The sequence below is a fragment of the Helianthus annuus genome, chromosome 1, assembly GCF_002127325.2.
Source record: "Helianthus annuus cultivar XRQ/B chromosome 1, HanXRQr2.0-SUNRISE, whole genome shotgun sequence".
Lineage (NCBI taxonomy): Eukaryota > Viridiplantae > Streptophyta > Magnoliopsida > Asterales > Asteraceae > Helianthus > Helianthus annuus.
In genome coordinates, this window is record NC_035433.2 from 74,852,089 (window position 1) to 74,866,377 (window position 14,289).

Genomic DNA, 14,289 nt, shown 5'->3' on the forward strand with positions numbered 1-14,289 from the left:
TGGGTTTGGGTAAATTTTTTAGAAGCATATTTGGTTCAACTCAACAACCCACAAACACGACCAATCTAACACTCATATTACCTATTGTTTGATGAAATAAATGTCTAAACTATTTTTTACCAAATGCATTGCATATGTTGACAAATCACTCTAAAATAAAACACAATAATCATCACTCAAAGTGCATATAATCATCATGATCCAAATACAATTACTAGCAAAGCTTATGATCACTACATCGATTTGCATTGTATAAGCTCCATGATCCCTTTATATATACTCTTACCAAAAAGCTTTATTTCATCAATTATTGTAAAACGGCAACAAATCAAGCCCGCGTTCACGCACTAATGTTCTCAACTAGCGATGTTTTATCCATTCTCTTAACAATCCCGGCAATAACCTGATTTCACATTCAAATTGGTGCATATTTCGTTACGTATTAGTTTGTATGAGGGTTCATATGTAATAAGTAGACATAGAAGTTGTTAACTGTAATGTCAACTAACCATTCCAAGTTAGTTAACACAGTTAGTATAAATAAATGAAGTGCTAACATATGCAGGGGCGGACCTTATGTTGTCCGAGCCGTAGCACGGGCTACGGCTCAAATTTTTATCGGTAGTGTAAAATTTTTTTTTTTCGGTTTTTATACCAAGGATACCCCTGAACAACTACGAGAATACCTCTAAAAAAGTCTGTAAGCCCAAATCAATTGAAAATAATAAGCCCAAATCTCAATTGCCCAATATGTTAGCCCAAACAATTGAAGATTGTAAATAATAAGCCCAATAGCCCAATATGTTAGCCCAAAATAATAAAAGATTGTAAATAATTGCCCAATTGCCTTGAAGTTTTAATGCACGGCACGACACAACTACGAGGATACCAATCAATTGAAAACAATAAGCCCAAATCCCAATTGCCCATTTCGTCACACTATAAGTGATGGTGATAAATTTGCAAACTTGAATAGAATAAGTGATTTTGCGCGTGTTATGGTTGAAATGGAAACGCATAGTTCTTTTCCTTCAGTTTATCGGGTAGTGAAGCTAGCTTTGCTTTTACCGGTTCCAACCACAACCGTTGAAAGATGTTTTTCGAAATTGAAGCTTGTCAAGACGGATTTACGCAATCGAATGGGCCCGTAATTTTTGAACAATGCTATGATTTGTGCGGTCGAAAAGGATTTTTTACATGAAGTAAAAGACGACGATGTGATGGAACGATTTCAAGCTATGAAAAAAGAAGAGGACAAATCTATTAGATATTTGTTTTACTTTATTTATTTATTGTCATTTTTTTAATATTGTACGATTGCACGGTGAAAAAAAAAATTAGGATACCCCTTAGTTAATGTTCTAGTTCCGCCACTGAAGATATGTATAGCAAATTAAGTAATAAGTCTAAAAAAATAAAGATGAAACTTAACAATAGTCGTTGTTGTACCTTTCCAGGTCCGAGTTCGTAACTCTTGACTAGTCCCCTCGACAAAAGTGTCTTTACCGTTGTCTCCCACTGAACCGGTGATGTAACCTAAGATAATAAATTGTTGGTAAAATGATAAATAAATATAAATTCTTCAAACTTTTGGAAGCTGACCTGGCGAGCCAAGATTTTCTTGATTGTCTCGGGGTCAGCATGTGGTTGTGCATCAACATTAGATATAACTGGTATTCTTGGAGTTTTGATTTCGGTTGCTGACAAAGCGGACTCCAGTTGCGATAAAGCTGGATCCATGAATCTGGTGTGGGCGGCCCCAGCGACAGCAAGGCGCACCTGCAAACGATTTGATGCCAAACGATTATTCCAACAGTTATAACTACTGTCTAAGGATAAATTAACAGTTGTAATATTATCTCAACTTGTCAGTATTGTTGCTTGACTGAAGGTAGAATCTATTTATATAAACATTTAAAACAACTGTTGCGACTTCAAGTCCCAATAATCAAATAACCGGTTCCTAAATTAAATCTAAATATGCCCTTTATGTTGCCACAAACCTACAGTCATTTATATCTTGCATGAGGGAGATTGTATACCGTAGTTCGAGCCTTAAACGATTTTGCTTTTGCTTCCACAACTTCAATTCCTTTTACCCCTCCTGAGACTGCATAGTTTCCCTGCAGGGTAGAGAATAACAGATTTGACTTTTCTGGTCAAATCTATTAATTTAAAATTCGTATGGGTTATAAAGAATCAAATGCCTTCTCGTGTCGTAACGAGTTTTGGTAAAAAAAAAAAAAAAAAGTTTAAATTTGAACCAAGGCAAAATTCTCTTTTTTCTATACAAAAGAGTGGTAAAAAGACAAACAATATGAATGTGAGCATTACATTGCATAAGAAATTTGCAATTTGAACTTTTTCGGCTTCCTCGACTTCTTCATTGGCTGCATCACAGAGTTGTTGCACCTTATCTGAATCTAGTCCGATAATGCTGACCATAGCACCTTTAGCAGCATCTGCCGCTACCTGACGATTCATTATACTACCACAAATTTATATCTTTTATAAATGATATAATGTAATAGCATAAAGCATTATTATTATTATTATTATTATTATTATTATTATTATTATTATTATTATTATTATTATTATTATTATTATTCCCGTACCTGCATTGCTTGACCTCTTAGTTTGACCAGCTTGAGACCATCCTCAAAGCTAATGATAAGGAGAAAACATATGAATACATATAAGATGAACTAAAGAAATTAGATCTTGTGCTTAAATGATTCACCTAAAAGCTCGAGCAAATGCAAGAGCGGTGTATTCTCCTAAACTTAATCCACATGTAACGTCAACAGAATCGATTATCTGCTGACCACCGTCGCGAGCACGTAGTATCTCTACTGCAGCTAGACTAGTAACATATATAGCTGGCTGCAAAATTATAAAAAGAAATGCTAATAAGCAAATGTGTGTTTTAAGGTATTCCTCATCATGTTAAATGAAGATAACCCAAATTTACAATCATAAAACATTGGTCAACTGGGTCGTTTTTGATGCGTAAAACTTCCAAAATTATTTTTATTAAAATGATGGATTATAATGAGATAATAATATAACTTTTGTAGTCATATATGATGCAGTAATCAGTTAAACAAAAAATATTGCACCAAAATGCTTCGGGTCAACCAGTGGCAAACCCCGTGTCACCAAGTTTTAGTCTTTGGATGTCCAGATTCTTTTTTATTTTCCATTTGGGACGCCAAAATTCCAATATTTATTAATTTATTAGTTAATTTATTCCTGTAACAGTGGCTTTTATGATTCTTGATTTGTTGGATGCTTATTATTAAAAGTTTAGCTTAAAAACTAAAGTTCTTAATTAACATTTGCTAAAAAAACTACATGCTATGACCCGTTACCCAACCCGCCTGACTCATCACTTGCGTGCTGGTTTATCATCACCTAAATGTCGCAAACATAACATAATGGAAATACAGTAGAAACTAGCCTGAGTGAAAACAGTGGAATCCAACTTTTCTTTTGGCCCGTTAATGCAAACGTCTAATATATCAAACCTTCAAGAAAATATAACTTTTTGTTAATTTATTCACTAATACAAGTTATTAAGCTCAAATTTAGAACAATGAATGATAAACAGAAACATATGTAATACTATGAGTAAAGAAATTATCAAGCCTCACCCTAAGACTTCATTAGCCTTACTATACAACTCTGCGGCAGCTGGTACCTTAAGAGCCTCCCGTCCCATTCCAACCGCTTGTGCACCCTAAAACAACATGACTATGAAATATCTGAATCGGTAGAGAATTTCACATTATAAAGTTTTAGATTAATACACCACCGTTTTTTTTATAAAATTTCTCTCGAAACATAGATTAAAATAAAACACGTCACAACACCATACTCGTTTCTTTATAGTAATACATTATATATTTATACAAGAAAGAAAAACATAAAATAACTAATGTCACATCATTTGGTGCAACAAGTTAAAAAGTTGGTGCAAATAATATAACTCATTCTTAAACCTGACCTGACCAGGGAAAAGGAAAGCGGTGGTAGGCTTGTAATCGGTGAACAATGCATCGTCAATCGCAGTGGTGTATCCAACTGATACGCTCATAGAAACCTTAGATTTATCGAGATTAGGACGTCGAAGTCCATGTTTAAGGCCCCCGAAACAAAAAGAGGATGAGCGCTTCAACGACGACGAATCAAGAGACAGCTGTTGATTCAGTGAAACTAATGGAAGCAGTAGAGATGATGCAGCCATTGTGGAGAGAAGATTGAAACTAGAAAAATGTATGAGAAGTTGACAAGATTGGTGGGAAGGAAGGAAGCATGCATTCAGTGGTTATATTTTTGAATTTAGAGTAAATTACTATTTTCGTCCCTGTTTAAATTTTTTGACTTTGTGGTTTTCTAAATTTTGTCTTTTTAGTCCATCTCACTAACTCCGTTTGTTCGAAAAAAAGGCAACAGTCTCATTAATGAGGTGTAATTTGGTTATTTCATAAGAAGTTAACAGTGTCATAAATATAAAAAAGTGTGAAAGTAACAATTATTAATGAGAGTTTTGAAATTGTTGTGATTAAAAAAGTGGCTCTAGGGTGGGTATGAAGATATATAGAGAGGGCTTGAAATTCTATACAGCCTACCAAATTCTTTAATGTTTTGTAGTTATAATATAACTATGAAAAGCTTTACACAATTATACTTTACCTCTTTTGGAAATTCATACACAACTTGTTCAATTTTTGTAACTTGAAGTCTAGTTTTTTTTTCCAAAATAAAGTTATAGTGTAAACCATACTCATATGATCATTTAAACCAAACACAGGGGTGGTAGAAACTAGAAAACCGAAAAGCCAAACAACAATAATCGAAACTCAAAGCAGTACATATAAAAATTTGAGTAAACTACTAAAATCGCCCGTGTGGTTTGACTCAAATTGCTAGATCAGTCCAAAATCAACTTTTTTTGCTAAAACAGTCCCTGAGTCTAGTTTCTGTTGCTATTTCAGTCCAATAAATTAACACCGTTAGAACCTCCGTTAATGAATAGGTAAAACTGCTAAATTCGTCCCTGAGGTTTGATTCAAGTTGCTAGATCAGTCCAAAATCAAGTTTTTTGAATTTGTTAATTATAAACTTATTTAGGTATATAATTTTTCTAGACTTGCATTAATTTTTTGAATTTGTTAATTATAAACTTATTTAGATTATAAACTTATGTAGGTATATAATTTTTCTAGACTTGCATTAATTTTTTGAATTTGTTAATTATAAACTTATTTAGATTATAAACTTATTTAGGTATATAAATCATTAATATCACAAGAGAAAAAAATCCTTTTGTTAGTTATTTAAAAAATTATTTGTTAGTTATTTTGATTATTATTATTATTATTATTATCATTAAATGTTTACTAATTATATACTTAAGTATTTAAATAAGATAATACTTAATTTAATTTAAATAAAATTAGTTTTAAAAATATAAATGTAGCTTTTTTGAAGAGCGTAATTTAACCGGCCCAGCCTTAAATACTGATTTTATTTTGATGTTGTTGTTGTTGTTACCATGTAAATATTTAGTATTTATTTAAGGATTTAAATAAGACAACAGTTAATTTAAACAATATTTAGTTATGAAAAATACAAACATTATATGTAAATTTAAATATTAAGAAATTAACATAATTTTTATTTGTTTTTATTTAAATCGTAACATTTAATGTTTAATAATTATCAATTATTTTAATTTAATATTTGTATTATAAAGTTCTTTTATTCATTTTTTCTACTTAATTAAGTGGTTTCTTATTTAATAATACTTATCATTCAGGTGAGGTCGGACAACATGTCATGCCAGAACAAGTCTCATAAAAAGGATTATCTTGGTTTGAGTCAAAACGGGTTCGGGTCAAAGCAGTGTTTAAGACAGGTCAAATAAAATTGCACTCTCCAAAAGAGCTACATTCTGTTTATATTTTTATAACTAAACACAAATTTAAATTATATATTTAGGGTACACTTGTAATTTATCTTAAATTTTAAGACCTTTAAGAAAATATATAATGCATTTGGTACAAGTATTGATGCATTAAGAACCTGTCATTTACCATTTTTTTTTCTCTTGTGATATTAATGATTTATTTAACGAACATAAATATAACTGGACCCGCCTTAAATAAGTTTATAATCTTTTGATATTAATGATTTATATACCTAAATAAGTTTATAATCTACATAAGTTTATAATTAACAAATTCAAAAAATTAATGCAAGTCTAGAAAAATTATATACCTAAATAAATTTATAATCTAAATAAGTTTATAATTAACAAATTCAAAAAATTAATGCAAGTCTAGAAAAATTATATACCTAAATAAGTTTATAATTAACAAATTCAAAAAACTTGATTTTGGACTGATCTAGCAACTTGAATCAAACCTCAGGGACGAATTTAGCAGTTTTACCCATTCATTAACGGAGGTTCTAACGGTGTTAATTTATTGGACTGAAATAGCAACAGAAACTAGGCTCAGAGACTGTTTTAGCAAAAAAAGTTGATTTTGGACTGATCTAGCAATTTGAGTCAAACCTCAGGGATGATTTTAGCAGTTTACTCTAAAAATTTTGAGGTAAAAGTTTTTGATAAGTTGTATAAGTTTTCGCGGTTTTATGACATATATGGTCTTAGATGATACCGTAATGCAAATAAATTTGATAATATGACGATTATACTCTTCTCTTTCTCCTTATACTTCAAATTTTGTTAATCTGTTATCCTAAATTCCTAATGCAAGTTTTAATAGAAAGGTGATATATGTAAACAAGTATTAATAAAATTTTGTTTCTCCCATCTAATTCAATGCTTAACAATTTGTACATCATGCTTGTTGGCCTGTACATAAGCCAAACAAGTTTTATTCCATAATACTTGTTTATATACACAGACCCCCAATATAGACATGAAAGTAACTATAGAGTACAAGATATGCCCAACTTTTATGCCATATTATTTGACAGCATGTCGCCTGTGGGCCCTCCCTTTGCCGGCGAAAACCACATCCGATTATCATCTTCGACAGAAGTCTAAATATAATCAGCAGCCTGAAGTTCACTGAATGCATCTGATTCACTCCTTATTACCCTCGTCTTGTCGCCTCTTATTTCTAACACCTGGTGAATAAACATTATATTAAACATTTTACAGCATTATATAAAACATCAAATAAAAAAAGAGACGAGGTTACCTCAGGTCTTGAATCAAGAACTCCACTAGACATCCCCACATCAACACGCCAAATGCTACAGTTATATTTACTGCATACCGTACAATATATCCTTTAAACATATGTTGAAATATCGCCTTGAAAATAATTATGTCATGACGATTGCATACCAATTGACTCCTGTAGTTTGTGGAGTGTGTCCAACCACCATCGCCTTTGCACCGACCACTTGAAGTGTGGTGTCAAGAATAGACTGAATCTGTGAAACAAACACAATCTTGATCAAAATTACTTATGTACGGGTTTTATCGCACATGGGTCAAATCAGAAAATTAAGCTAAACATAGAACGGGTCAATTTGGTTCCAAACAAAATTTACTTGCCTGTTCAATATTATAATCTTCTAAATCAGTGGTATCTCTAGAATATAAACGGTTCCAAACAACACTATCATAGCCTCTGGTAGCTATAAAGGGTATTTGCGACCCATTGTCATCTTCGTTAACATTAGTCATCCATTTAGATACTTCATTGTTTATCTTCTCTATGCCATACGTGACTGCAACATTACCAGAAAAAAATCAGTATTTATTCCTTCAAAGAAAATAATACCAAGAACAAACCAATTAAATGCATTAATTCCCCTCTTGGTCAACCAAAAATCCACATTGAATGCAACATACGGATTTGTGTTGTTAAAGGGTAGATGATGTAGTAGTTAAACGGAAAATTATGTAAAAAGGTAATAAACTTTGGCACATTTGCGTTTCAGGTATTTTTCACCTTTTTAACCCAAAAAAAAAAGGAAAAATTACAAGTTTTGTCCTTTATCTTTATACCACTTTTCAGGCGGTGTCCTTTACTAGGTATTTTGTTGCAAGTTTAGTCCTTTACACCCAACCCAGTTAAAAAACCCTGTTAATTGTTGACAGGCGGTGTCCTTTATTAGGTATTTTGTTGCAAGTTTAGTCCTTTACCTAGGTATTTTGTTACAAGTTTAGTCCTTTACACCCAACAATTAACAGGGTTTTTTAACTGGGTTGGGTGTAAAGGACTAAACTTGCAACAAAATACCTAGTAAAGGACACCGCTTGTCAACATTCGTTAAAAAGAACACCGCCTGAAAAGTGGTATAAATATAAAGAACAAAACTTGTAATTTTTCCTAAAAAAATGATGCAGGAGCATATCAGCATATCTTATATTTCTATTTAAAATTTGAATTTCCTATTTTATCTTTTTTCATAGTTATAAATTAGGTTCTAGGGTTTATTGTTTATTCAGTTTTTGTTGATTATTGAATAGAAAGAACTATGTTCTTTGAACCTTTGGTTCGTTTATCAGTCTTTGTTTAATCGATTGTTCTTGAGCCATTTGAGTACGCTTCCGATCCGTATCATTTGGTATCAGAGCTTTTGGTTTTCAAATGGCTCTACGTGGAAAAGAAGAAACTTTCGTTCGTAGATTCACCGCCGGAGGCAACGACGGAGTTCCTTTTAATCCGCGAGGATATGGTGATCATTCTCGTAGATTCGCCGCCCGAGGCAACGAGATTGTGGACCATGAAAACTTTCGTGAATCATGTGATGGTTATCATCCCCGTAGATTCGCCGCCCGAGGCAACGAGGATCCTGACCTTATCTATGATTCTTCTCCCGTATTTGATGAGTATGAGGATGATTTGTGGTATGCTTGGGCAACCGGTGGTTCATATCGTTGTGGTTTCGATGAAGCCGTGAGATTGAATGAGAATTCCTTGAGTCCGAAGATCGCAGAGGTGAGCCGAAAAGATTATTTATGGGTTACAAAGGCCTTGAACGAATCAGACGATGAAAGTGATGAATTTTCAAGGGATGAAACAGATAATAATGGTGGTTGTGTGGTGGATATTGTCGGCAGGGTGGTGGCTATCGGTGCCCATGCGGCTGGTGATGTTGGATTGGAAACTCCATTATTTCCGCCAATAGTTGTGGAAGGTTTGAATACACTAAAGGATAAGGTAGGTTTGAATTTTGATATATCTATTATTGATGAGATCTCAAGAAAAAATAATAATGATATTTACGTAAATATGGAGGAACATCAAGGTTATAAGGGGTATGGTGACAAGAAAAAAAATGATCACCTACAAAGTGGAAATCCATGTGCGCATGAAGATTTTGTGTATAATTTTCAAAGCTCTAGCCATTTTAATTATGGCAAAGATTTAGAAACAAAAGTTGCTTTAGTGGGTGAATCAAAAAAGGGTGACAGACTATATAGATTGTTGACTAATATTGTTGGGCTGATATACATGTCCAGTGGGTGTACGATTTTGGAAGATTATCAAAAAATTAAAAAGAGCCATGGGCTTATGGGTGTGACTTCCACAGAACTTCAACCGGAACCACTTGTGAACACCCAAATCCAATTCGGGAGTCGGTTCAATGCTCCATTCGATCCAGGTGGTTTAGGTCAAGAACTAGGCAAGACGAAACGTGCAGTAAAATTCTTTGGGTGGGGTGTGATAATAGTAATTCAGGTTCGAGTTGATGTTCCCTATGATCCGGGTGGCCTTGGTCTGAAGGCAAAACTCGAGGACGAGTTTTTTTCGAAGAGGGGGAGAATGATGCAGGAGCATATCAGCATATCTTATATTTCTATTTAAAATTTGAATTTCCTATTTTATCTTTTTTCATAGTTATAAATTAGGTTCTAGGGTTTATTGTTTATTCAGTTTTTGTTGATTATTGAATAGAAAGAACTATGTTCTTTACCTTTGGTTCGTTTATCAGTCTTTGTTTAATCGATTGTTCTTGAGCCATTTGAGTACGCTTCCGATCCGTATCAAAAAACCATCAAAGTTTAAAAAAAAAATACTGGTCTAAGCTAATCTTCAAAGTTAACCAGTTTCATATGCCAGATGCCACATCATCATTTTAGCATGGCAGACAGGTAAGATTAACATTTAAAAAAGTCGGTAACCTCGGATCAAATTTACTGAAATCTTGACCACTTTTTTCTAGTCTCACAAAAGTTACGTAAAACAATACTTTGACAAAGTTGGTTACTTTTTTATACAGTTAGCCCATAGTCATGCAATTCCACTGGCTTATTTAGTCAATCTAAGGTTGCATTTGTATTGGGACAAAGGGAGTAAAAGTTGGCGAAAATAAACAAAACAGAGGAAATTGAGCTTCATAAATTATAATAATTATATATAACATGAGGGTAAATCTTTACCATGATGGGGAAGAAGTCCACCGTGACAAAACACCCAATCGTCAACTTTAAGAACAACGGGATGTCGTGCGAGTTCCAATGCCAATGGACCACCAGGTCTTAACAGTACCGATCTTGCAATTACTCCCTTTTGCCGCTGTCCTAATATTTAAATAAATCAATCAGACGCTAATCACTTTTCATTGGAGACGAAAACGAATATACAGTGGTACCAAATTGCCACCATGATCATCACAAACATAACTGAACATAAGAAAAGTTGAACATAGAGTTGGTAATTGCAACCCATGTACATATGAACGGGTTGATTTGGATTGTTTTTATTTCAAATGGGTCAAATAAAAGCAATTAGCTAAAATCGAAAATTCACATCCTAAGTCTATTTTTAATGCATACAACTTCCTAAACCGTTACACTAAAAGATTCAGATTTTATTAGAGTAAAATACCATTTTCGTCCCTGAAGTTTGGTCAGTTTTGCGTATTTCGTCCAAAAGTTTGGTTTTTCCGCATTTGGATCCAAAAGGTTTGAAATCTTGTCATTTTCATCCGGCTCGTTAACTGCATCCATTTTTCTCCGTTAAGTCAGGGATATTTCCGTCTTTTTTGTTAACTTAAAGGGCGATTCGATCTAACGAAATCAATCTTTGAAAATGACAAGATGACAAAACTTTTGGATCCAGATGCGGATTAATAACAAACCTTTGGATGAAAGTCACAAAACTGGCCAAACCTCAGGGACGAAAATGGCATTTTACTCGATTTTATTACTAACATATTTTTTATTTATAAACAAATAAACAAAAAAGCATGTGAGGGTCAACCCAACAGGATTTGGCTCATTTTGACCCACTCTAAAATAGTTTCAACCCGAACCCATGTCGTCAACCTGCCCACATTGCAACATGTGGTTAACACAAATTCAGCACTAATTTCCATGAATTGCATACCTTTACCAGGTTCCATGCTCCCCAAGCATTATGCGACATTGTTCGTTCTTGTTTCCAGCTTTCGGATACTTCACACCAACTTGCAAACGCATCTTCCCAATCATGGCCGCAATCGTTTAAATATTCTAAAAAGTCGGAACATTCGTCGAACGCCCCGGAATCAACATATCTGAAATCCCCTTCGACGTTCATAGTTTCATGATTTCCGTTCACCTAAGTTTATCAAACCATACATTCAATTGTTAACGATATGATAAATTCTATAAGATGGAACCACTATTTCATACCAATTCAAAATATGAAAAGCAACCCATTTTTTAAATTTAAAACCTGAGGATTAGAACATATAGCTAGGACTGCAAACGAACGAAATGTTCAGCGAACAGTTCGTGAACTGTTAGGTGTGAAGTTTGTTTGTGTTCGTTCGTTTATTAAACAAACTAATATGAACAAGAAATTTCGTTCGTTTAGTTAAATGAACGAACATGAGCAGAGGCCGCATTTGTTCATTTATTTATGTTCGTGAACGTGTTCCTTTATGTTCGATAGTTCATCAGTGTTTTTAGTTTCTATATTTTATTTAAATACTTCAAAATTCCGACAAATAAAATATTTAACAAGTGTCAGTGTATTATATGTTATGTTCATGAACACTTGTTTGTGTTCGTTTATTTCCATCTGTGTTCATGAACATTAGTTTGCATTCATTTGTGTTCATCAACTTTCGTTTTCGTTTGTTGCCATTACTTTTTGAGTACTCGTGTTTAGTGATTTTAACCACTTGAGTCCAAAATCAAAAGTTTAACGGCCTGAGTCCCTAACCGTTCATTTTATAACGTTTTAAGTCCCTGTGTTTAGCGGTTTTAACCACTTGAGTCCAAAATCAAAAGTACAAGTGTTAAAAAGTTAGACTCAAAATGTTATAAAATGAGTGGTTAGGGACTCAGGGCATTAAACTTTTTTATTTTGGACTCAAATGGTTAAAACCACTAAAACACAGGGACTCAAAAAGTAATTTACTCATTAACAAATGAACACGTTCATTTCCTTAACAAACGAACACGAACATAAAATCTCGTTCGGTAAGTGTTCATGAACAGTTCGTGAACACATATATTTTTTAACAAACGAACAAGAACAAGGTCTTGTTCGTGTTTGTTCAGTTCGTTTGCAGCCCTACATATACTTTTTTTTTTTTTTTTTTTTTGTAAGCGCACCTGAAAAACAGCCCCGCCATGTTCTTTAGCCTGAATTTGCAGTGATCTCAACAAAGATAATATGGCAATTTCATCTTCACCCCTGTCTAGTATATCTCCAAGCTGTACCAAGACCTGTCACAGGGTAAATATTTAAATAACTGCATTAATTATGATACTTTACACGCGCCTAAAGTGTTAAAATAATAATCAAACTACAAAGGCATACCGTCTCTTGGCCAGTCCACACGTCACTACCGTCTGAACTCAAGACACCAGCCAACTCGAGTGCACCTCTTGCTTTTGCAAGGTCCCCATGCAAATCCCCAACTAAAAGAATCGTTTCATGTAAAATAGTAATATAATGAGCATAAAATGGATATATGTGACCTTATGGGATGAAGTTGTAACGTAACAACAGCCATGAACAATAGCATTGAGAATTAAAATGAAAGAAATAAATGACACACGTATATAACGTTGTTCACTCAATCGATGTGGTCAGGCTACATCCACAACCAAACTAGAGAGTATGTTATCATATATCGATTTTGGTCAAAGGTTTATAGTTACAAAGCGTTGCTTATATATATAGAGGCAGATTAGAGTTAATGAATTGTTCCCTAAGATTGCACAATTACTAAAACGGGCCTAAAGTCCCATACGAGCAGCGCCTGTAGCTCTCATTTTTGTTCCTAGGGCGACTCCCGCCTCGTTAGTGGCAACTAGGTCATCAGTGCACTCCACAACTGTAACACCAATACTGCCACGAGGAGCTAACGGATTTGTTTTGGTTATCCGAGTGGATACTTCCTAGAAGATCACTAATCCTAGTACTACTCCCACCTACCTGAGCACGCTCGGAGTTTTCATCTTCTCCACGGCCAACGTGCCCAAAAGGCGTTGGTGATATCTGAGGCAGGACATTCCTTAAGGCCCGGTATCTCGCCCATGGACAGGACCTTGGTTTTAAAATGCGCGCATCACATGATGTGGTCTAAACAAATTTGACCATCCATTGAGTATTTGAACAACTTAGTTAGACCATTGATTGAACAAATTACTAACATATCATCAATCCTCCAACGACTAAACTAACACAAGAAAAAGAAAACAGACAGACAGACAAATCATATGAAAGACTTTCAGATCAAAAATCAAATTCAAAGTTTGTTATCCAGAAAGAACTAACCAGCAACGATGCGACGACCAGGAGCCGATACAAAGGTGGGAGGGTGGCCGGAAATGACAATGGGCTTTAAGGTGCCGCCGCCGTAGTTTAGAGACGTTGATGTTGGAGCATCAGTGGTTTTGCGAGAGTGTTGAGAAGGAGGTTGCATAGGTAAGGAGTTGAGTGATAAAGAAGCCATCGCCATTGTTGAGTTTGAGTTTGAGTAACAATAACAATGGCTGGCGAATGTCCGCCCACTACAGCCACGATTTTTTTATCTTCATTTGCTGCTGCTTGCTGCTTTCTTTCTTAACTTTTGCAACATTCGTCCCTTCACTTGTTAATTTTACATTTTAAACACTTGTGTTTTTTTATTACTTATACTTGACCATAAAAATGGGTTAACATGAGTTAAATGGGTGTTTGAGGTGGTTCAAGTTTATGTTGACAACATTTTGTATTCATTATGTGCAGCTTGAATTTAAAAGCAACTGGTTGCTCACATAGCTCCATTTGTGTGTTTGAGTCTCCCTAG

General features: G+C 34.2%; 2 protein-coding genes across 2 annotated transcripts; both read right to left on the minus strand.

Moving 5' to 3' along the window:
* Positions 1–147: 147 nt before the first annotated feature.
* Positions 148–4,300, minus strand: LOC110911012 (malonyl CoA-acyl carrier protein transacylase; the record flags this gene model as incomplete). The annotated part of the gene is made up of 10 exons (XM_022155607.2): positions 148–403; positions 1,450–1,536; positions 1,603–1,779; positions 2,043–2,123; positions 2,335–2,472; positions 2,619–2,667; positions 2,744–2,886; positions 3,464–3,530; positions 3,657–3,742; positions 4,010–4,300. Coding segments are annotated over 10 exons (1,182 nt in total), but the record flags the coding sequence as incomplete, so codon positions are not given.
* A 2,521-nt stretch (positions 4,301–6,821) lies between these two features.
* Positions 6,822–14,020, minus strand: LOC110869213 (shewanella-like protein phosphatase 1). Its single transcript, XM_022118504.2, has 9 exons — positions 13,776–14,020; positions 12,813–12,913; positions 12,605–12,718; positions 11,388–11,600; positions 10,439–10,574; positions 7,601–7,776; positions 7,388–7,476; positions 7,239–7,308; positions 6,822–7,164 (listed from the first exon to the last, which is right to left on the minus strand). The coding sequence occupies exons 1-9, from the start codon at positions 13,957–13,959 to the stop codon at positions 7,078–7,080; spliced, it is 1,170 nt and encodes a 389-aa protein (XP_021974196.1). The 5' UTR covers positions 13,960–14,020; the 3' UTR covers positions 6,822–7,077.
* Positions 14,021–14,289: the final 269 nt, after the last annotated feature.

What these genes read in the sequence shown, in the direction of transcription:
- LOC110869213 (XM_022118504.2), bottom strand. Translation starts at nt 13,959, where the DNA reads ATGGCGATGGCTTCTTTATCACTCAACTCCTTACCTATGCAACCTCCT. An exon ending in TGTGGACTGGCCAAGAGACG is followed by an intron (nt 12,719 to 12,812) that starts GTATGCCTTTGT and finishes ACCCTGTGACAG; the next exon opens with GTCTTGGTACAGCTTGGAGA. An exon ending in GAGCATGGAACCTGGTAAAG is followed by an intron (nt 10,575 to 11,387) that starts GTATGCAATTCA and finishes ATATTAGGACAG; the next exon opens with CGGCAAAAGGGAGTAATTGC.